Source organism: Equus caballus, chromosome 4 (genome assembly GCF_041296265.1).
Source record: "Equus caballus isolate H_3958 breed thoroughbred chromosome 4, TB-T2T, whole genome shotgun sequence".
NCBI lineage: Eukaryota > Metazoa > Chordata > Mammalia > Perissodactyla > Equidae > Equus > Equus caballus.
In genome coordinates, this window is record NC_091687.1 from 95,530,547 (window position 1) to 95,550,794 (window position 20,248).

The window sequence follows — 20,248 nt, forward strand, 5'->3', positions numbered from 1 at the left end:
AAAAATCTCATAATTATTTTAGAAAAGAGAATAAGGAACAGAATAACATTGGTACAGACAACGAAAGTGCATTGCAAAGACTTGCTCAAAAAAAAAGTAACATACTATTCAAGGGATTTTAAAGACAGCAGTAAAGTGATACATGAAATAAAGAAATAGCATGAATCAGAATTAGAATAATTCAGAAATGAGGTGATATAATTCAACAAAGAACTAGAAATAAAAGAAAAAGAGCATTTTGCAAATTAAGACTAAACTAGAAGGAACATGAACGGAAATAAATGCAACCAGGAAAGCCTTAGGAAAAGTAGAAGATACAAACAAGGAACCTTTTAAAAATCAAAAAAGAAACAAGAAAAGAGACAAAAGGAATGAGAGAGAGAATGGCAAATGTTGAAGATAGGCAAAAAGATAAAACAAACAAATAAAATGATTTCCTGAAGAAAAAAACCAGAGCAAAACAACAGAACAAATATGAACACTTAATTCAAGAAAACTTTCTGAAATTTTCTTTAAAAATTAAAACTATATATTTAAATAGCATATTATATATCTGAGAACAATAATGTCTCAAAGTGTTCTATACTAAGGCACATTTTCATTAAAGTACTGGACATAAAGAAAAATAAAAGATCCTTTGGATATCTAGACAAAAAATGTCACTTTCATAAGAAGAATGATACCATTAGACTTTAACAGTAATGCTTTATACTAGGAGAAAATGGAAAATTTAAAATACTGAGGAGTGAACATGTGACCCAACGATTTTGTATGCGGCACAACTAATTTTCAAGGGTAAAAGGCTCAGATGAACCCCTATTACATGAAAGAACTCAGGAAATACTATTCCCAGTAGATTTTCCTAAGGAATTTACTAGCTGATGAGGATCAGACAACCAAAACAACTAGAGAGACATCAACATAATGACTGATGGTGAGCATTAACTAGTTACTTCTGCAACTAAGTCAAAAATAAATGTTAAAAGGCAGAAATTACAGTGTGCAGCGGCTATAGGATCTTAACATCAAGTTATAAATCAACAAAAATGCAAGGAAATATATTTTAATGCTTTCAGTAATCATAATTGAATGTGGTAATATTCTGAGAATATTGTATGTTAAAGTGGGATAAAGCAAAAGATTAAAGATGTATATGTGTATGTGTGTCTATATACATCCTTAATCCATACATATCTATCTTATCTCTGATCACCAAAAAGGCTCAGAAACAATGACCAACATGGTAGCACAAAGTGCCCAGCCTGTAGTCTTAAAATACTATTTCTCACTAAAAGAAATTAAGAGGTTTTGGAGAAATGACATCCAGGGCAAGAAATACACTGTCATGCCAAAAATCAAGGAAGTGATCTAAGAACACTAGGCAATGTCAGAGGTCTTAGGAGCCAACCTTAAGGTGCTCCCCCTAGCCAAAGACAGAACAATTTAAACTTCTATAAGAATAAGAAATGCGCTTGACTGAAGCCCAAAATCATATGTTAAAAATCATTCATTCATCAAGATGTTTTTAAAAAATTGGTCATTTTTTTAAGGCAATGAAGAACCAGGTAATTATCTTGATAACCAGATAAATAAGAGGACAGATTCAAACAGTTATTCAGTTTTCCTGTATGGAACTGTGTTACTGAGTAATCAAATAGTAGAGGAGATGAAGCGCCTTTTTATAAAGTGATAGAATTAGAAAAATCCCAATGACAGAATTAGAATATCACTATTTGACAACCCCCAAATAATAAATCTAGGTATTGAACATCCAAAAAAACCAGTGAAATCCAGATACCACTTGTCCCTGATAAACGAACACACTACCACCGATGGACTTGCAAAAGAGATCAGACCTGACCTTGATCAAGCTCTGGATCCAGTTGCTAATTAGTGGGAAATACAGAGGACAGAGGAACATGTGAGCCGTGTCATTAGAGCTCTTGCACTCAGCGAAATCCAGTCTGTGTGTAATTCTGCAGTTCAAATGGCCTGGGTGCTTCAGTGATAAATTCTCAATAAAAGAAAGGGGTAGATGGGGAACTGGTATTTCAAAGATACTTAAAAGACATACCATACTTCAAAAACTGGGCAAGATTAGACTACAGTATCTAAAGTAGCATATTTGAGTGATAAAAATTTATAGCTATGCAAAAAAATTACTATAAAAATCAGGATAGTGGTTATCTTTAGAGGACCAGGGGGAATGCAATTAGGATGGAGACACATGGAGGGGATTCTATTTTTGGCTTTGGTGATGGGTGTAAGGGTATTAACATGATAATAATATGCTAAGCTATATGTTGTTTTATTTTACAACAAAAACAAAATAACTTTTAAAACCTCATCATACACACACAAGCACAATCCCCACTGTTAAGAAAGACAGTAAGGAACCCATAGATCCATTAAACAAAGGGAATTCAGCGACAACAGTAGATGAACAGGTCCCAAAACTACCTGACATCCTAAAGGTCTCTGCCAAACCCCGAGGACTCGGAGCCACTCTTTGATGTGCCTTGCGTATGAGGCACAGGAAACAGATGAGAAAGCCTGGAACCTGCCCAAAGAGACTCCTACATGAAACTGTGCCCCAAAGAGCTAAATCAGTGTAAGAATGAATAAGAAATAAAGCCTACAAAAGACTCAGGAAGAAAACTTGGTGCTGCGTGGAATTAAAAACGAAAACAAAGAAAACTCTTAAGTGAAGTTACCGCCATCAACTGACCACCACACAGTCTGAATTAACGTCTGTGTTTCCTGTGTATTTTAAACAAGAAACAAGCACACACACATACAAACTCACAAAAGGAGAATTTAATTTATGTGAATCGAGTTTGGTAGTTCTCTGTGGTGACTGAAAACCCCTCTGAAGGACTTTAAGAATCCTCATGCATCAAGTCCAAGGAAATGAGCAGCTCACATAGGATAATCCTAAAACACGTGAATAAAATTCAGTAAAATTGAACAAGAAAACAATTTTGAAGAAATTATCCATGATGCATTCCAGAGAAACAAAGAGATGTAAAATATGAAAGAGAGGGTAAGACACATATGAGATAGCATGAAAATGCCTAATATGCATCTAAAAAGAATTCTAGAAGGAGATGTGTAGAGAAGAGAAAGCATTCAGAGAATGCTTGTACTTAAATGTCGATGTTAGAAAATAAGTAGAAAAAGAATGCAAATAAGCCAAATGATTAGAAGAAAGGAAATTATAAAGATAAGAAACTAATACAACAGAAAGCAAATATATAATACAGAGGACCAATGAAGCTATAAAACAGTTTCTTGAAAAACCAATAATATAAAGAGGGCTCCAAGGCTCTTGTGAGAGAGAAGAGACACACACAAGAGAGAAGCAGACACAAATACTATTAAAAATGAAAAGACAGATGTCACCTCAGGTCTCACAGAAATTACACAGACAATAAGAAGAGATAAAAAATGTATGCCAAAAAATGAAAAAACCTTCAATAAAATGGATGAATTCCTTGAAAAATAGTTACCAATACTTTTTCAAGAGAAATAGAAAATCTGACTAGCCCTACAAACATTAAAGAATATGAATCTGTGATTGAAATTTTTCCCACAAAGGAAATGCCAGCCCAAGACAACTTTACTGTCGAAATCTTCCAAGCTATTTCAGAAATAGATAACTCAAGGGTCATACAAAGTCTTCCAGAGATTAGGAAATGAGGAAACACTCTCCAACTCATTTTATGAAGCTAGGAGTATCATACACGCATTGTACAATAAAAAGGAAAATTAAAGGCCAATCGTACTCATGAACATGGATGTAAAAATCCTAAATAGAATATTAGCAAACTGAATCCAGAAATATATAAAGGAGACGAATATAATAATCAACTTGAATTCATCTCATACAAATTAGATTGGTTTCCATTAGAAAATCAATTAGTGAGGTGTACCATAATAACAGACCAAAGGAGAAAAACCATATTATCACCTCACAGATGAAGAAAAAGGTACTCAATAAAATTCAACACTCATTGAATTTAACAAATTTGAATGAAGGGAAAAGTCCTTAAAAAGCTATCTGCAAGACCACCACCACCAGCACCACATCAGTAAACTTCACACTTATTGGAGACTTGTGGGTGCATCCACTTTCAGATCAGGAACAAGTCAATGATGCTGATTGTCTCTACTTCTATTCAACACTGTCCTAAAGGTTCTAATCAGTGCCGAAAGGACCAGAAAAAATACATTCAAAGCACAATGGCTGGAAAGGATGAAACAAAATTCTGATTACTTACAGATGATATTGCCCTTACAGAATTCTTTCCTCACAAAAAGACCCTTCAGATGAAGCTTATGAATTTAAAAGTTTAACAGGAATCTTGATTCAAGATTTTGAAACAAGAAACTTGAGACATGATTCTAAAAGTTAATTGCATTTTAATATGCCAACAATGGCCATTTAGAAAGTTTTAAAACTATAACATAAAATGCCACTAAAAAATATAAAGTACCTAAGAATATATTTAACAAAAGATAGACAAATCCTTCATAAAGAAAATTATAAAACTCAAGTGATAGGCATTTAAAAGGTCCAATTAGTCTTTCTAAAAACCCAGTTAAATGTAAAGAGATATGGTTTGAGATGGAAAGATTCATAATTATGAAAATATCAATTCTCTTTATAATGACTTATAGATTCATGCAAGTGCAGTGAAAATTGCCACACAAAACTTGATAAGTTGATTCTAAAATTTATATGAAGGAAAGTCCAAGTATACCCAAGACGCTCTTGAAGAACAAAGTTTAGGGCATCTGCTTGCTCTCCCAGATATCGAGATGTACATCTAACAAAGTTAGAGGAATTAAAACACTGTGGCATTGTACAGGAATAGACATATGGATCAGTAAAACAGAAAAGAGAATCTAGAAACCCATGTATATAAGGAGATAGAACTGGCTTTGCAAGTCAGTAAAGGAAATAAATCATAATGACCGGTTATGTATGTAAAAAAAAATCAAAACAAAACTGGACTTTTACCTCTCATCAAGCCACAAAATCAGTTCCAAGATATTAAGGACACAATTGAAAGGCAATTTGTACTATAAAAACTGTACAAGAGATAATGGGACAATATCTTTATGATTATGCTGTGAAAGGATTTCTTTAAAGAACACACCAAAGGTATAAACTACAGAGAAAACGTTCATATTTGATTACATTAAATTAAAGAATATCTATTCCTCAAAAAAGTTAGAAAAGGTAAACCACAAACTGGAGAAAATTTTCAACACATATAGTCAACAAAAAATATTTACTGAGAATACATAAAAATGCTCATGACTAACAAAAATGGGAAAAAATGGGAAAAGAAATAAAGAGGCATTTCATAGAAGGGTAAACACAAACGGCCTGTAAATATATGAAAACAATCAATTTGATGTGTAATCATTCAATACAAACTAAAATCATGACACCATTTTGTGTTTGGGATACCATTTGGCTCCCATCAAATTGGCTAAAAAATTTTAATCAGTTAATATCAAGTGTTGGCAAGGATCAATGGGAACTCTTATTCATTGCAGTTAGGAGAGTAAATTAGAATGACCACTGTGGAAAACAGTTTTGTTATTATGTGATAAGTTAAATATGCGTACAGCCTAACGCCTAACTATACCATCCACAGGTTTAAACCCTAGAGAAATTCTTGCACATGGACACCAGGAGGAATTAGGAAAAATAATGCCCATAGTGATATGATTTGCAATAGTAAAAACAAAAAAACCCTGTAACCCACATAAACATTCATCAGCAGACTCGATGTTTTCATATATTCATACAACAGACAACACAACATGAAAAATTAAAAATGAATATGGTACTCATCAACAAGGGTGAACCACAAAAACACTATTTTGAACAAAAGAAGAAAATCACAGGAGTTAACAACATGACTCAATTTACAAAAGTTCAAAATAAGCAAAATTATACACACACATACATATATGGAATACATATATATACACACACACATATGTTCATATGTGGAATGTGCATATATGTAGTAAAATGATAAAAGAAACAGGGGAATTCTTAACAAAAATGCAGAATAGTAGTTATCTCTATAGGACAAGGAAGAGAACGTAATCACAAAGGCAAAGAGGAACCTTCCAGATAACCACAGATGTTTTATTTCTGAGGGTAGGGGCTGGGTGCACGGTAGTTCCTTTTGGTGACTATTTAAACTGAGCCGATAAATTTAATACATTTTTACAAATATCTTCTGTTTCAGTAAAACTATATATAAACATATATTTATATATAGAGAAAAATGAATCTGTGGTATTCGAGCCAAGAGATCGCTATCGATGCTTGAGAGCTTCAGGCCTCACCACAATGTGCTTCTTTGCACAACCTATTGCCAAATAAAATTGCCTCCAAGAATGACAGTGGGCTCATGCTTGGGCACTTACACTAGCAATTGTGGTTGTTACAATTTTATTTCCAGATACCCCCTACTCTCATCCTTGTCTGCTGTTACTGTTGCATCAAAAAAGCCACCATATAAGATGAGAGCCATTACTGCCAACAGGTCTAGGAGGTAGGACTGGAAAGGGTGCCTGCTTCAGACATTCCAGGGGGAATCAATCAGATCGTTGGCACTTCCTTTCAAGAGAGTCAATTAATGTCTTTTACTTTGTAAGCGGACAGATATTAGTTGGAAGATGACCCTCTGCCAGGGCCCTGGCACAGGTAGCGGCAGCAGAGAGGCATGCTGAGAAGCCTGTAAAATACGCGGGCTAACGTGACAGAACTGAGTCTGAGAGCTTGGAGCAGGCGAAGCAGCATGGGCACAGGAGGCAGCTCCAGGAGCACTTGAAATGATGAAGTGATCGGCACTAAACGCAGAGGAAACTCACAGGACAGGGCAATCCATCACTGCCAAGCTTATCTTCTGACAAGGAGTAGACTCCAGCTTCCAGATGTAACATTCAAACGTAATGTCTCCACTGGGATTTAGCATGGCAGGTTTCCCTGAAGCTTCGGTTTCACTCAGTTAACTAATTATGAGAGAATGTGACATTGGTATTTACTTTTTTCTACAGGGACAGATCATTTCCAGCAGGAGGGAGAAGTTGTTATTTTTGTTCTGTTTTGTTTTGTCATTAAAAAGTAATTACTTATGCAGTAGTAAATAAACTCTTGTTAGAGGGAAAAGAATGTTTCTCTATAATTCTCCGATTCAACTTAATGCTGACAATCATTTCTTTTGTTTTGTGGGAACACGGTGGATAAGAGAAGAAGAGCTGGGTGTTAGCACCGGGTGTCAAAATTAACTCTAGCACTTAATAGCTGTGTGAGCTTCCGTGAGGTATTTAGGTACTCAGAGACTGTTTCTCCAACTATAAAACTGAGGATACTACATCTATTCTGTCATGTTATTTGTGAAAGATGAAATGAAATAACGTAGTTGAAGTGCTTTAGCACAGTGTTTCCGCATAATAAGTGCTCAATAAACTTCAGCCCTTATTCTTAGTGACTCAGATACTCTATTATATAAAAAGAAACATTTTACATTTTATTTATGCCTTGTCTTGCCAGTTCTCTATGACCACACATCTAATCACAAACTGAACCTTTAACTTTGGAACTACAAACTAATTGTGTATTCAACATTTTACTCTTCTTCACTTAGATAGCAACAGCTTTCCAATGAAAATGTAACAGTTAATGACAATGTTGAAGGGAACCTTTCTCACTCCACCCCTTCCTGCACACCCTTTACCTTTTCAAAGGCAGTACACCATGCTAAGCCATCATCACTACTAAACCCACGGTGGTTCATCCACTGCTCGGACGGTAACAGCCTTATGTTTGGAATGCTTTTAATAAACTGGAAACTGATTTCACAGATGACTTCCCATCTGACTTCACAACAGTCCCTTGAGGTGGGCAGGGTAGATTTGATTAGCCCCATTTTACAGACAAGGAAACTGACACTAAGAGGGTAAGAGTCAATGAAAGGGTAATCTGTGGGAATGGAGAATGCCAGGGTTATTGAACTTCGGAAAATTAGATTTCTCAAGAATGAAGTCTCTGCTGGGGATAGCTGAAGTGACCAGTTGTTAGGGAGAGATGTCAGATCATTGCTGGAAATCAACAACACAGAAAATCAGGAGGCACAGGGCTTTATATTCCAATAGCACAATCCATTTTCCCAATGTGATCCAATTTTTCTACCCATGAGTTTGAGAAAGCAAAAATGCTACTTCTTACCTCTCTGACAAGCATACTGCATGTCATTACTGTGTACAAATGTAAGCTTGATGATATAATATTCAAAAGGTTTTATGCTAACTATGGTAAATATGAACAATGAAAAACGCATAAACAAAAGAAAACATAGTTTGAGTGTTAGGTAGAAAATAAAATAAAGGATAAACAAAAGGAAAAGAATGTTTTTCCAAGGATTCATGGGCTAGAAGATGATGAAAAATTAGATAAGATTAGATAAATCAGCATTATAATTTTACGTTACATATTTGAATAATTTTTGGACATTGTAGACTCAAACGAAGTGTCATGTACATATAATAAACTTTTTGAAGCCATGAAAATATGAAAGCCTTTTAATTTGGATAATGTTTCACATAGACCAGTTCGTAAAATAATCAATTCTGAAGTGCCATTAATACTGAGCAAGTCACCTTTCAGGACTTCTAAGGACACCAACATACGCTCATAATCTCTTAAGAATTCCTAGTGGACTATAGAATTGCAATTCAGACGCTCATAATCTCTTAAGAATTCCTAGTGGACTATAGAATTGCAATTCAGAAGTCCCACTCACATTTTTTTTGGAAATGGGGTGTAAGTTCTTATTTATAGGAAGGCCAAAGCCAACAAAGGTCATTAAGAGGAACCCTAATTCAATAAAAACCAAACACAAGTTTCTAGTTATCATTTGAACCTGGCAGCCCAGGACCTCTAAATGCAATAAAAACCTAGTCATACCAACACAGACGAGCAAACTAGCATACAACAAAATGTCATCATTAGGTGGCTGATTGCCTGATTCTGACTTAATAGGCCTAAACATAATTTGCCTATGATTCCTCATAGAACATGATATACCTTCACTCCAATATCGGGACAGATTTCATGATGCAGCTGCAGAACAGGCCTGCCGAAAACTCCCTCTCCATCTCCGTCATTCATTCATTCAATAAACATCTTTTGCGTGTTTGCTATTTTGCGGGATCTACATCAAAGAACTCACAGCCTAGCAGGGGAGACAGGTAAATCAAGCCTCAAATTTGTGTGTTAAATTCTAGAATGAGGAAAAATATTTGATGCCACAATAAGTGGGTCAGGAAGCTCTCTTGGAGGATGAGATGATTAACAAGTTCTCAAATGTTAAGTATAAACTGTCTATTTGGCAGAAGGGAGCAGTAACTTCCTGTCAGAAAGAACAGTATGTATAAAAGCAGGGACACATGATAAACTGGCAAGTTCCAGAAATTAGACGTAGTGCCACATGGCCTGCAGAGCACAGAGCACGGGTAGGAGATGAGGGAAAGATGCCAAAAGAAGCAATAAGCAGTAGAGGAAGACAAAGAGTCTATCATTTAGGACTTTCTAGTCCATGTTAAAATACGATATTGGAAAGCTGAATACAATTATTGAAAAAATGAAAAGATTCCATCCTACAGGGCAATGGGAGTAGAATTTTACTATAGAACAATCAGTTTGGTTCTATCTAGGTACACGGTGAACTAAGGAAGGAAATCTAGAGGTATGAATACCATTTAAAAGACAATTTTAAAAATCCAAGTATGACATGGAGAGGCCCTAAACTAAAGCAATGGGGATAGAAAAGAGAATAGAGATAAAAGAAGTATAAAAAACAGAGTTGATAGGATTGAGGGACCAGGAAGAAATGAGAGGATGAAGAGAGAAGCTTAAAACAGCTTTCATAGTCTTTTCATTGGCTGGCTCAATGAATAATGGCGCCCTTAGCTAAATTAGGGACTGCATGAAGAGGAATGCCAGTAGGACTCTTGGAGTCCCCATTTATCCCTCTTTTATAAGATTAATCACATTTTGCTTTATACTTAAGTAAGTGTGTCACTCCACCACCCAACTCTCCACTAGACCCATAAAGCTCCTCGAGGGGAATAATTCTGTATCATACCCCACATTGTCTCTGCATACAGTCCCATAAAGCATAATTGTATAACACGATTATATAGCATAACTGACTCATCGTAGACACTTAATGAACATTTTTGAATGACTGATTGAATAAATAGACAACTCTGAAGGTTAGATGTGACAAAACTATACATCTTATCCTTTAAATGAAATAGTTGCCTCTTAAAATGCAAATAACTCCCCTGAGCTGGGTAACAACTCGCACCACTACCAATTAGCTTCATTTCAGACTCATAACACCCTCTGTAAATCCTAATGTCCAATCTGGAAGGGACTTTTGGGAATATCTACTACAAATTCCCATTTTTAAAGACTAAAATCTGTGATTCAGAAGAGTTACATGTCTGGCCCAAAGTCACAAAAAGCATCTAGTGGTGGGACAGAAATCAGGCAGAATTCATTAAACTTTTCAATATTTGTCAACCAAAATGGTTGTAACAGATTTGAAGATAATACAAGATATCAAATTTAGCTAGGAAGAATTAAGATTTTTAAGGTGTTTGACATTCCACACTAAAAAAATACAAGGCAAACATTTTAGAGACATTTTCTTAAATAATTCTGCCCTCTGACGTGAAATTCAAGGGCTACAGCTCAACTTTTAATCCTCAATTAGTATAAGTAAGATGGATTCTTACCGTGATCTTCTGAAGAGACTGGGGACCTAAAATAAAATAATAAGCATGATAAATCTTTTGTAAGTGATCTGATAATTATAACAACGATCAAGAATAATCTCATGGAAATTATACCCCCCAAATTCAGTCAAATAGAAATTCAATATAATAGATGGTGTAATTAATGAGTTGGTTGCATGGTATATTCCAATCAATAACTCCCAAAGCTTACCTGGATTGGCTGAGTGGTAGGTGTTGGTAAAATGTCAATCTACTGAATGGTGTCACAGGACTGTAGCAAACTTAATTCAGTCTGGATTTACCATACACAGAAAGAAAACTCATAGAAAGGTGGTAATGGATGAAATCCTGTGATGTCACTAAGTGCCCAAGGCCACGCCTCCAGAGAAAATGCTAAGGATGTAAATAAGCACTAAATTGAGCATCTATACATAAAAAGAAATCGACTTGAATAGTTAAAAATGAGACAGAAGTAAAAGAAATAGCACGTAACCTTGTCATTATTGTTTTTTGTTTCCACGCTTTGTGGAATTTAATGTTTGAGTGAGCATGACATAGACCTTCAATGTGTTGGCCTTGTGTCCCTAAACCTCTGAGAATCAGGATGAGGGAAGAGGGTGACCACTGGGGCCCCACAGAATGTTTACAAATCAATGACTTTTGCATACCATTTGAGGATCAGCTCTAGTTATGGTAGTAAGATACCAATGGAGCATCATACCAATCCCTTTCACAATAAAAATCTTGTTTACTTCCCCAGCTGACTACTAACTGAGTTACGTTGAGGAATACACACAAAACCTTGTAGATGAATTCCCCTCAATCTTGAAAGATATAGTCTTGACTACCAACTCATTCTTTTCTTGGAAGAAAGAGATGCATAATACCATATTCAGAGGTGTTAGGATTTTGAAGGGAAAGGCAAGAAATCAGTTGGGAGGAGTCCTCTCCTCTAATTATCAGCCTGCCAGAGCCCAGAACAGGGAGATGACCAAAGGCAAATGCGAGAATTTGGTAATAAAGCTCTCATTGATACAACTAATACAAATGTTGGGGAAAGAATGATTCAGGGGATGCATAGTGGTTGAAGGAAAATTTTACCTACTTTGGGATGCTTGGTCCCCCGCTTTACTTTCTCTACTGATCAGTAATGTTTTTGTCCATCATGTGAGGAAATAGTAAAGTATAAAGACACAGCAGTAACAGTGAGATAGCCTTGAATTTCCATTAGTGGCAAAGTGTGAAATTGTTTGAACCCTACAGGTCTCTTCAAGTAAACTTTTGCATGTGAAAACTACAGAGGGTCCCAAGATTTTGTGGAGAGAGAATGGGCATCTGGGAGATGGACACAGAGAGCAGTGAGAGGGAACCTAACGCAGTTCTAAGTCATCACTGCAGAGCTGGCTCCTTAACAAACACCACTTGGGCTCCCCAGGTGCTGACATATCCTCTCCTTCGAGTTCTCCTATTCCATTCTGTCCCATACCAGTCTTCCCCACTAGGTTCTGAGCTCCCTGGAAACCAGGACCTGAATAAAATGTATTGAATTGAATTAATTTCAATATCACCACACCAGTGTTCAGACTCAGATACATTCTGGGGCTCCTCAAAAAGTCACCATGTCACCTTCAAACTACCTTCAGGATAAGTTTGCTGCCTCCTAGGCCAGCCGCGTGGGGAAAGCCTAGGGAATGAACCTGAAGCTCCAGATTTGTGACAACGTGGGCAGTCTCAGAGCCAAAACACATCCAATGTACCCAGCAAAGAGATACCCACAGTCTGCCTAAACGATTAGGAAAAACAAAGGGGAGAAGGTTTTGAATAGAGGTGAAATGGGATCGGAAGATGAGTCTAAAGAGTGAAATAAGATGAGATAACTTCTTAAGCTGCCTAGGGCATAGAAGAGTGAGCAACAAGGAAACATCTCCACTCCAGGTGTTTTCTGATGGGAAGTAAGCAAAAACACATCTTGGACTGTTTGCAATTCATTTCTCATAGAGCTATAGGGACAAAGAAAAGTCCATGGCAATGGATGGCTGAATGTCTCAGGTAGAGGGCCCGTGAAGCCGGCTTTGGCTGCCTTTCTAAAAAAGCAAAGCACTAATATTAAATCTGAAAAACTCCAGATGGCTCCGTTAAAGTCCCAAGGGGCTGCATTCTGCGATACATCCAGGCAGTGGGGAAGAACTATCGATTTCAGAGTGTTTTTTAAGGATTAGAGCCACGTTGAGTTTCTGTGCAGAATGTCTCCCACACGCCTGGATTTGTGGAATTTTAAGCCATATGGAGTATTTCAATCCTCACTCAGTATTTCACCTTTCATGGTAACGAGTCACTAAATTATATGACTGAGACATGCACATCATCCATTATTGCTGGAAATGGGCATAAAAAGTTTTACAGAACTTAGCTTAGGAGAGAAGCAATATCGTGAAATCAGCAATATGAGTAGTTATTTTTAAAACAGAGAGCTTGAATCCCAGGAACAGATAACCTTCCTCAGCCTGACAACTGAGGAATAAATGCACGAGAGCTCACTGCTTATTCCTCCCACTGCACCTGAAAGACTTGTGGTTTTGCCCCTGACTGTTTATTTCTCCTCCAAACACACTTCATCTTGGAGCTAGCATCTGCTCTCACCGGGTAAATTATTACCAGCACTCAAGTAACTCCAGAATTTAGAGTTCTCCTCCTCTCTTCTTTCCTCATCACTAGTCTTTTATTACAGTCTATAGAATATTTATATTTGATTTTGCTTTGTTTTATTTGTTTTAGTGGGGGTTTTTTATGTTTTTATTTACATTTCATTCAGATTCAGCAAACTAAAACAAGAAAAACAAAAACTCAAGTCCTGCATTTAAAAAGTTTGTCTTATTTTATTAAATCTTAATAATTATTATTCAGGTTTGAATCTTTCCATTTGTGTTGATTCAAACCAGAGGAGTAATTATTACTTGAGACCCTATTAAGTACCAGGCCCTGTGCCTAGTGATGGGGATACAAAGATGAACAAGATATCAGTTTCAAGGAACTTATAATCCAGTGAAGAAGAAAAAGATGTAAACAAATGATTACAATTCCGTGAAAAAATGTAATGATCAAAATATACATGAAGTAAAGAGGTAGCGAGGAAGTGAAGGAGACCAATTCTGTTCCAAAAGAGTGAAAGAAGGCTCCAGAAAGTGAGAACCATCTGACTAGGCTCTGAAGGATAAGTAGAAGTTTATTAGGTAAAAAAGAAAGGAGAAGAATTCCAGATAGAAGCATATGAATTCCAGAAAGGCTTATGAAAAGGAGAACAGATATGAAACTTCATAAGATGTGATCAGATATACAAGTAACCCAACGTTGCTAAAATGCAAAGGAGTAATAAAAGTTAGGACTAGAGACTTAAGAGGCGGGGGCCGTTTCAAACGGCTTATAATTTGTCTTGTAAGCTAAATGCAGCAAGGATCTGAAGCAGAGACATTGCACATTCTCATTTGGGTTTCTGAATGGGCAGGCTGTGGAAAGCAGATTATAAAGGAGCAAGAATAAAGGCAGAAGACAAGTTCAAGACTATTTTTGCAAAACTTTCACATTAATTCCTCTGCTCTTAAATTCTTTTTGAAATTCATGGAAAATAACAGGGAGAATGAGAAATAGGAAAGGAAATATCATCTTTAACTAAATGAGAAGATGCCCATAAACCGGAATCATCATACATGAAGAAGAGCTACCAAGTATAGGAAAAACCGGACAAGTTTCAGGGAGACAGAGAGAGAGTGTTTCAACCCTAGTCATCTTAAGAGACATGAGCTACCCCATGCACCACAGAACCTACGACAGAAGGCCCTCCACTCTGAGCCAGGGGTCCTGCTGTGAGGAGAATCAAATCCCAGAGGAGAGTGCTACTAAGAAAGAGTTTAAAGACAACAGACCCAAAGTCAAGCTTCCAGAAACACACCAACCTACTATCCCTAATTATCCATCTCAAATTAGCGGTTCCAAAAAGGACTCACCCAATGCAAATATGAAGGATGAACAAAACGGAACCAGCATGACACCCACACACAAAATACCCCAAAAAGAAAGCCGGTCAAGGATCTGCTGACACACAAAATGTAGGCTGGGAACACGCCAAAAAACTATGGCACGAAGCAGGTAAAATCTGTGAACAGATCTCCATGAAATTTAGCAACGGAAAACGGGAAGGAAGGCAGGAAGGAAGATCGAAAGGGAGGAAGGAGGAAGGGATGGAAATAGAGCCTCTGTGAACAGAAACTTAAAGAAACACGATGATCAAGAAATAGTTATAAGACGACAGCAGAGTTGAAAAAGCAAAGGTTTGCCCAGGGTCTCTGAACTAGTAAGTTATAGAAAAAGCTTGAGGGCTCTTTCCATTGTGTCACCACTCTGCTGCAAACAGAAAATTAAGAGGAGGCGAACAATTAAAAATGCATTGAGAAATAATCCATTCATTTAGTCATCCATTCAAGCATCTGCTTTGTGGAAGTCTGTTCAGCTTTTTTTCATTTTGATTGACTTCTCTGTGAATTTTGACTTGAAGATTTGCTGGTGAAAGTCCCCTTCCCAATGTTAACTCTGCTCAGTAGAATATTCTCTCCTTCTATTTGAAGGCAATGCTTCTCAAGTGAGGGTACACACAAGAACTTAAAAATAACGGAAGCCCCAGGAAAACAAAACACTATTATTAGATGGGGGATATATAACTTAACCGAGAGAAATTAAAATGTTATTTTTAAATTGAAACCAACATATTATGGACCCAAAGCAAGAGTCACTTGAATTCTTAAAATAAAGCAATAAACGTAAAAAAAAAAATCTGTGTTTTAGGCAGTCAGCTTCAGGCTATGTCTCCAAGGCCACTAAGGGGGTCAGTTTGTTCTCCTCTGGAATAGGGGGATTTCCAAGGAAAAATCTCATAACATGAAATTATCCAGTTAAATACAGCTATAACATTTTGGAATGAATCATTTTATAAGATTAATGTATGTAGACATCAAGAATCTGAGGGACAGAGACACAAATCATACATTGGCTGGTGGCTACTGTATTGGACAAAGCAACATCTAGACCCTGTCATCAGTCACTAAGACCCAAGGAATCTCTAAGAAACTCAAAGATAGTTATTTAGATTGACTTTCATCAGCAAGTTTCCATTCAAGGCCTCTAATCTTTCAAGAAGATCAATTACAATGCTTAGGGACACTGAAAAACGTGCTCCGTTTTCTAGCAGCAAAGTAGTAATACATCCATAAGAGCAAAAGAGTATTATATTTATGAAGGCAAAAACGTCTTTAAGAAGTATTGCACTTCTCATGATGTTTTACTGTTTGTAATCAATAAACCTAGAACTGAGATGATGGGCATCATGACTATTTCAGCCTTTATAATGTGGTATAATACTTTGCAACATATTTTAAGTACATGCATTTTCTTGGCCCCTTCCATGAAATGCTCTAACCCTACAAGCTCATCCTAGACAATTTCTTTTTTATTTAAATGAAACTATCTTCATTCTCCTGTTTTTCTTTGAAAGCCTCTGTAATATTTTGCTTTTCTTTTCATCTCATGGCTTTAATTCAATAGGATCTATGGCTTTTCTAGTTGGCTCTGCCTTGGAATGTCTGTATCATTTCCTTCCTTGGAAATAGATAGGAGGTCAATAGACTATCCATTTTAGATAGAGTCTTTCCTAAAGATAGATTAGACAAATATTGGGGACCCATCCTACATGGGTCTATTACTTTTTGGAGAGAATCATCCACCATTGAATGTCAATTTCCCTTTCCAGTGTCCCTAACACATATACAACTATTTAGCATTTCTAAACTATCACCTGGTCAGGAGTCAGCCAAGGGATGGGTCACCACATAGAGGTGAGCTTGGAATAAATATACAGGACAGGTGTAAGAGCCAAGTCTAAATAGGCACAAGTGTAGAGATTCATATTCTGAAAATACTCAGCAATGGAGTATTTCTCTAAAACTATGGATGGGGAGGAGAGCTCTGAGATGTTCATACTTACAGCCCAGCTGGAGAGGCTGGGGCACCTTCATTTCCCGGTTACCATCATAAAATTATAACAGAAAACAAACGAGGAATGCTGGGGTGAGCTAGAAGCTGTGCTACCTCTACACTCCACTCAGCACACTACAAATAAACAAACTCTTCCCTGGCTGTGAAGTCCTCGTTGGGGAACAAAGAAGTACACACACTGACAGCAACTCTCTCTCTACATGTACTTTATCAATTTTCCTTTTTATGCCTGCCTTTCATCTTTACCCTCCAGTTTTGGGGATGAGGACCACAGCAAAAACACCACCTCCTATAAGCATGGGGTGAGCATCCATCCTAGTCAAGAAGGAAAAGAGAAGCCTCTGGTCCCTAGCATTATATCAGCTCTGAATGTTCTTGCCCTCTTTCTTTTGTCATTCAACTTTATTTTTTCCCTCTCATTACCACAGCCCTGAGACTTCCCTGAGCTCATCTCATCCAGCTTCCTCACACTTTGGTGGAGTCCAATCTTTGTATAAAACAGCCTCCCATCATGTGCTAATGTTCTTCTTTCTACTGAAGAACATCAGGAACATTCAGTCCTGAGCCAAGTTCCCCAGGACTCATTCCCCGCCTGAATCATTATTTCCAGTTATCTGTTAACAAACTCCTGAGACGTGGTCCAAATGGAAACTGACTTCCCAGCTGGACGCTCCTTCCAGGGATATGTCAAGAGTCCACACACCCCACTGCTGCAGAAACACCATCTTTTATTTTTCTCCTGTTTTACCTTGATGTGATGATGCCACACAAATTTATTTCCTCAAACTACTGATAGACAAAGAATTTTTACTTAAATCAAGCAAGCCAAGGGAAGATCTCCTGTGATTTGAAAGCACGGCTGGAGATGATCATCTCTGAGCAACAGCTTTTCTCCCTCGAGCTTCCCTCAAGCATGTGCATTGCCTGAAAGACTGCTATGTCCCGCCTATGACATCATTTTGAGGGCTTGATGGAGAAACAGTGAGATCATAGATCTAGGTAACATCTTAACCACCATTACTGTAGTCGCAAAATATCTCTAACTAGGTAAAAGAGAACCAGAAATCCCTTGGCGCTAAGAATCTCCATCACTGATTCAATCCTCTCTTTGTCTGCTCTTCCTCCCTCTAATTAAGAATATTGCTATTAAGACAATGAACAAAGCACATACAGTAAAAAGAGCAGGCGAGGATGAGAGGGAGAGAGATGAAAGTTACAGCAACCACACAAAGTGGCATTGAAATGAGAGAAAGACAAACACATTCTCTATTCAAGTGGTCACAGACCCATTGAGGGAATGCCAAACAGCCTCAAAGGTAACATTCACCACCAACAGAGGGGAGGGTGCAGAAAGAGCAAAATCCAAGGAAGGAGAGAGAGAGACGGACGTTTGTGTGGAGGTAAGGAAATAAGTCCCAGAACTCAAATAATAAGGCTGTTTGGCGAGGTCTTCATTTGATGTAAATTTGCTCTAATTCCCTTCACGCTCATAATTTCCTATTCTCCAAGACTCTCCTACCCAAATACATACCCGACGATCCTCGCAGGAGCTGTACTTGAAAAATCTTCTGTGTTTTTTAAATAAGTTCCTGTGTTTAGTTATATTTGGCATTTCGAAAATACCAGTTTTACCACTAGCATGTACTTCCGTTCCTCTGTACACCCTCCTAAATCAGCTTGAGTTAGGAAGCCCCTGAAGGTCCTTTGAGCTTGAAATTTTACTGCCACCTACTGTTCAACTCTAAGAACTACAACAAAGTGAGAGGAAAGGTGTTTCTTTGAAATCTGGAGGTAGAGATGAGGAGAAATGGGCAAAAGTGGACAGTGGACACGGAGAAGAAACAGATGGATAGATGGCATTGAAAAAACTAATACTGAACAAGTTCAGTCAGCATGAAAACTTGACCGTCACACTTTTTATTACCTAAAAACTGAACACTCCTAGGAAGCATTTTAACATTTTGAAGAAAACATGAAAAAAAATTGTATATTAGACACAGTACAGTCATGCAGATATAGAAGATGCGACGCTTCACATTAGAAACCAGACTTTGCAATACATGATTTCTAAAAAGAGAGTAGAGGAATATGAAAGGCAGGTTATTCTAAAACCTAACCAAAGGAGATGCACCTGCAGAGACCCGGCAGGGAGTATCAAGTGGGAGGACCTTTTAGAAAGAGCCGCTGGCTGTATGCTGGTGACTCTGGGAGCCCTGGCCAACAACTCCTGTTGAGATGCAATCCACCTGGAGTTTTGCAAATGTGGGCTTTTTTTTGTTAAGTGTAAATCGAAACATGAAGCTCTGGATGGTGAAGGCAGATCACATGAGTGCCACATCTAGTGTTAACGCAAGAAACTTCTGCGAAGGCCATCTCACACAGTGCACGATTCAGGACATGCAATATCTACCTTGTGGGGCACAGAAACTGAGCAAGGGCTCACCCACAGCTAAGTATTTTTATGAAATCAAATAAGGACTTCTGAATCCAGCCTTAGAAAATGGAGGAAAAAACATAAGTGGAGTTGGAAGCTGTTTGGCAGTTCTCCAGAAGATAACTGTAATATATTCCAGAAGTTTTCCTAGCAACATCTCCTCCCACCTCACCTACTTCTCAGAAGAGGGAATTCACATCCAAGATACTGGCCCGGGAAACAGAATCTGAAAATTGTCTGTCTCCTCCCAACTCTTCTGTGTCTAAGGACAGGAGAGTTTCTAAGTAATATATTAGCAACCACCAAAACCAGTAGAGGAGCTCTATGAGAAAATGATAAATTATTATACATAAATCATAGTAACATTCAGAACAAGACATGAAAACGGGCTCCACAGACTCCATCTTAGAGCATAATGTAATTAATTCAATGTTTGAACATGAAGCCCTGCTATGTGCTTATCTCCATTCCAGGAGTTGTGGGAGATACTGAACAGACATTTCATCCCACTTTTAAGGAGAGTCTAAGGGGGTCATGGAGTGAGACAAATGTCACACAGTGTTGTGTTGTCTGTTGTAGTCGTTCTTATGCTTGGTGAATAGCCCAAGAGCCAGAAAAGTCAGGAAAGGGGAAAATGGGGTCCCCGTCTCCCTGAATTCCAAGTAGGCAGCTTCTCCAGGTTGTGGAGATATTTCCTGTCCCAGTCTGCTCGGGGTTGTGGGGTCAGGGGTCCCTGGCGTTTCCTGAGAGAAGTTCCACACTCTGTACATCTCCCCTCCCCATCTCTGATGGCAGCAATGCCACCTTCTTCCCATCCCTGACCCCACACCCGAGCACATCCAGCGCTCAGTGGTCAATATCCCTCCAACGTCAGATTCCTAGGCAAACAATTTTGGAAAGATTTCAAAACGCTCATTCATACTTTAAATCAACTTA

General features: G+C 37.7%; 1 protein-coding gene across 13 annotated transcripts in view; it reads right to left on the reverse strand.

Annotated features, from left to right (window-relative positions):
* DGKI (diacylglycerol kinase iota) overlaps positions 1 to 20,248 on the reverse strand; it is a 423,828-nt gene that overhangs the window by 39,269 nt on the left and 364,311 nt on the right. For all 13 annotated transcript variants that reach the window (XR_011438274.1, XR_011438273.1, XM_070265910.1 and 10 more), the window contains one exon: positions 10,837 to 10,862. Coding sequence is in view for 11 of the 13 variants with exons in the window: in XM_070265910.1 (XP_070122011.1) it covers positions 10,837 to 10,862 (26 nt within the window). In the remaining 2 variants the exon portion in view is untranslated. The remainder of the gene's footprint in view (positions 1 to 10,836; positions 10,863 to 20,248) is intronic.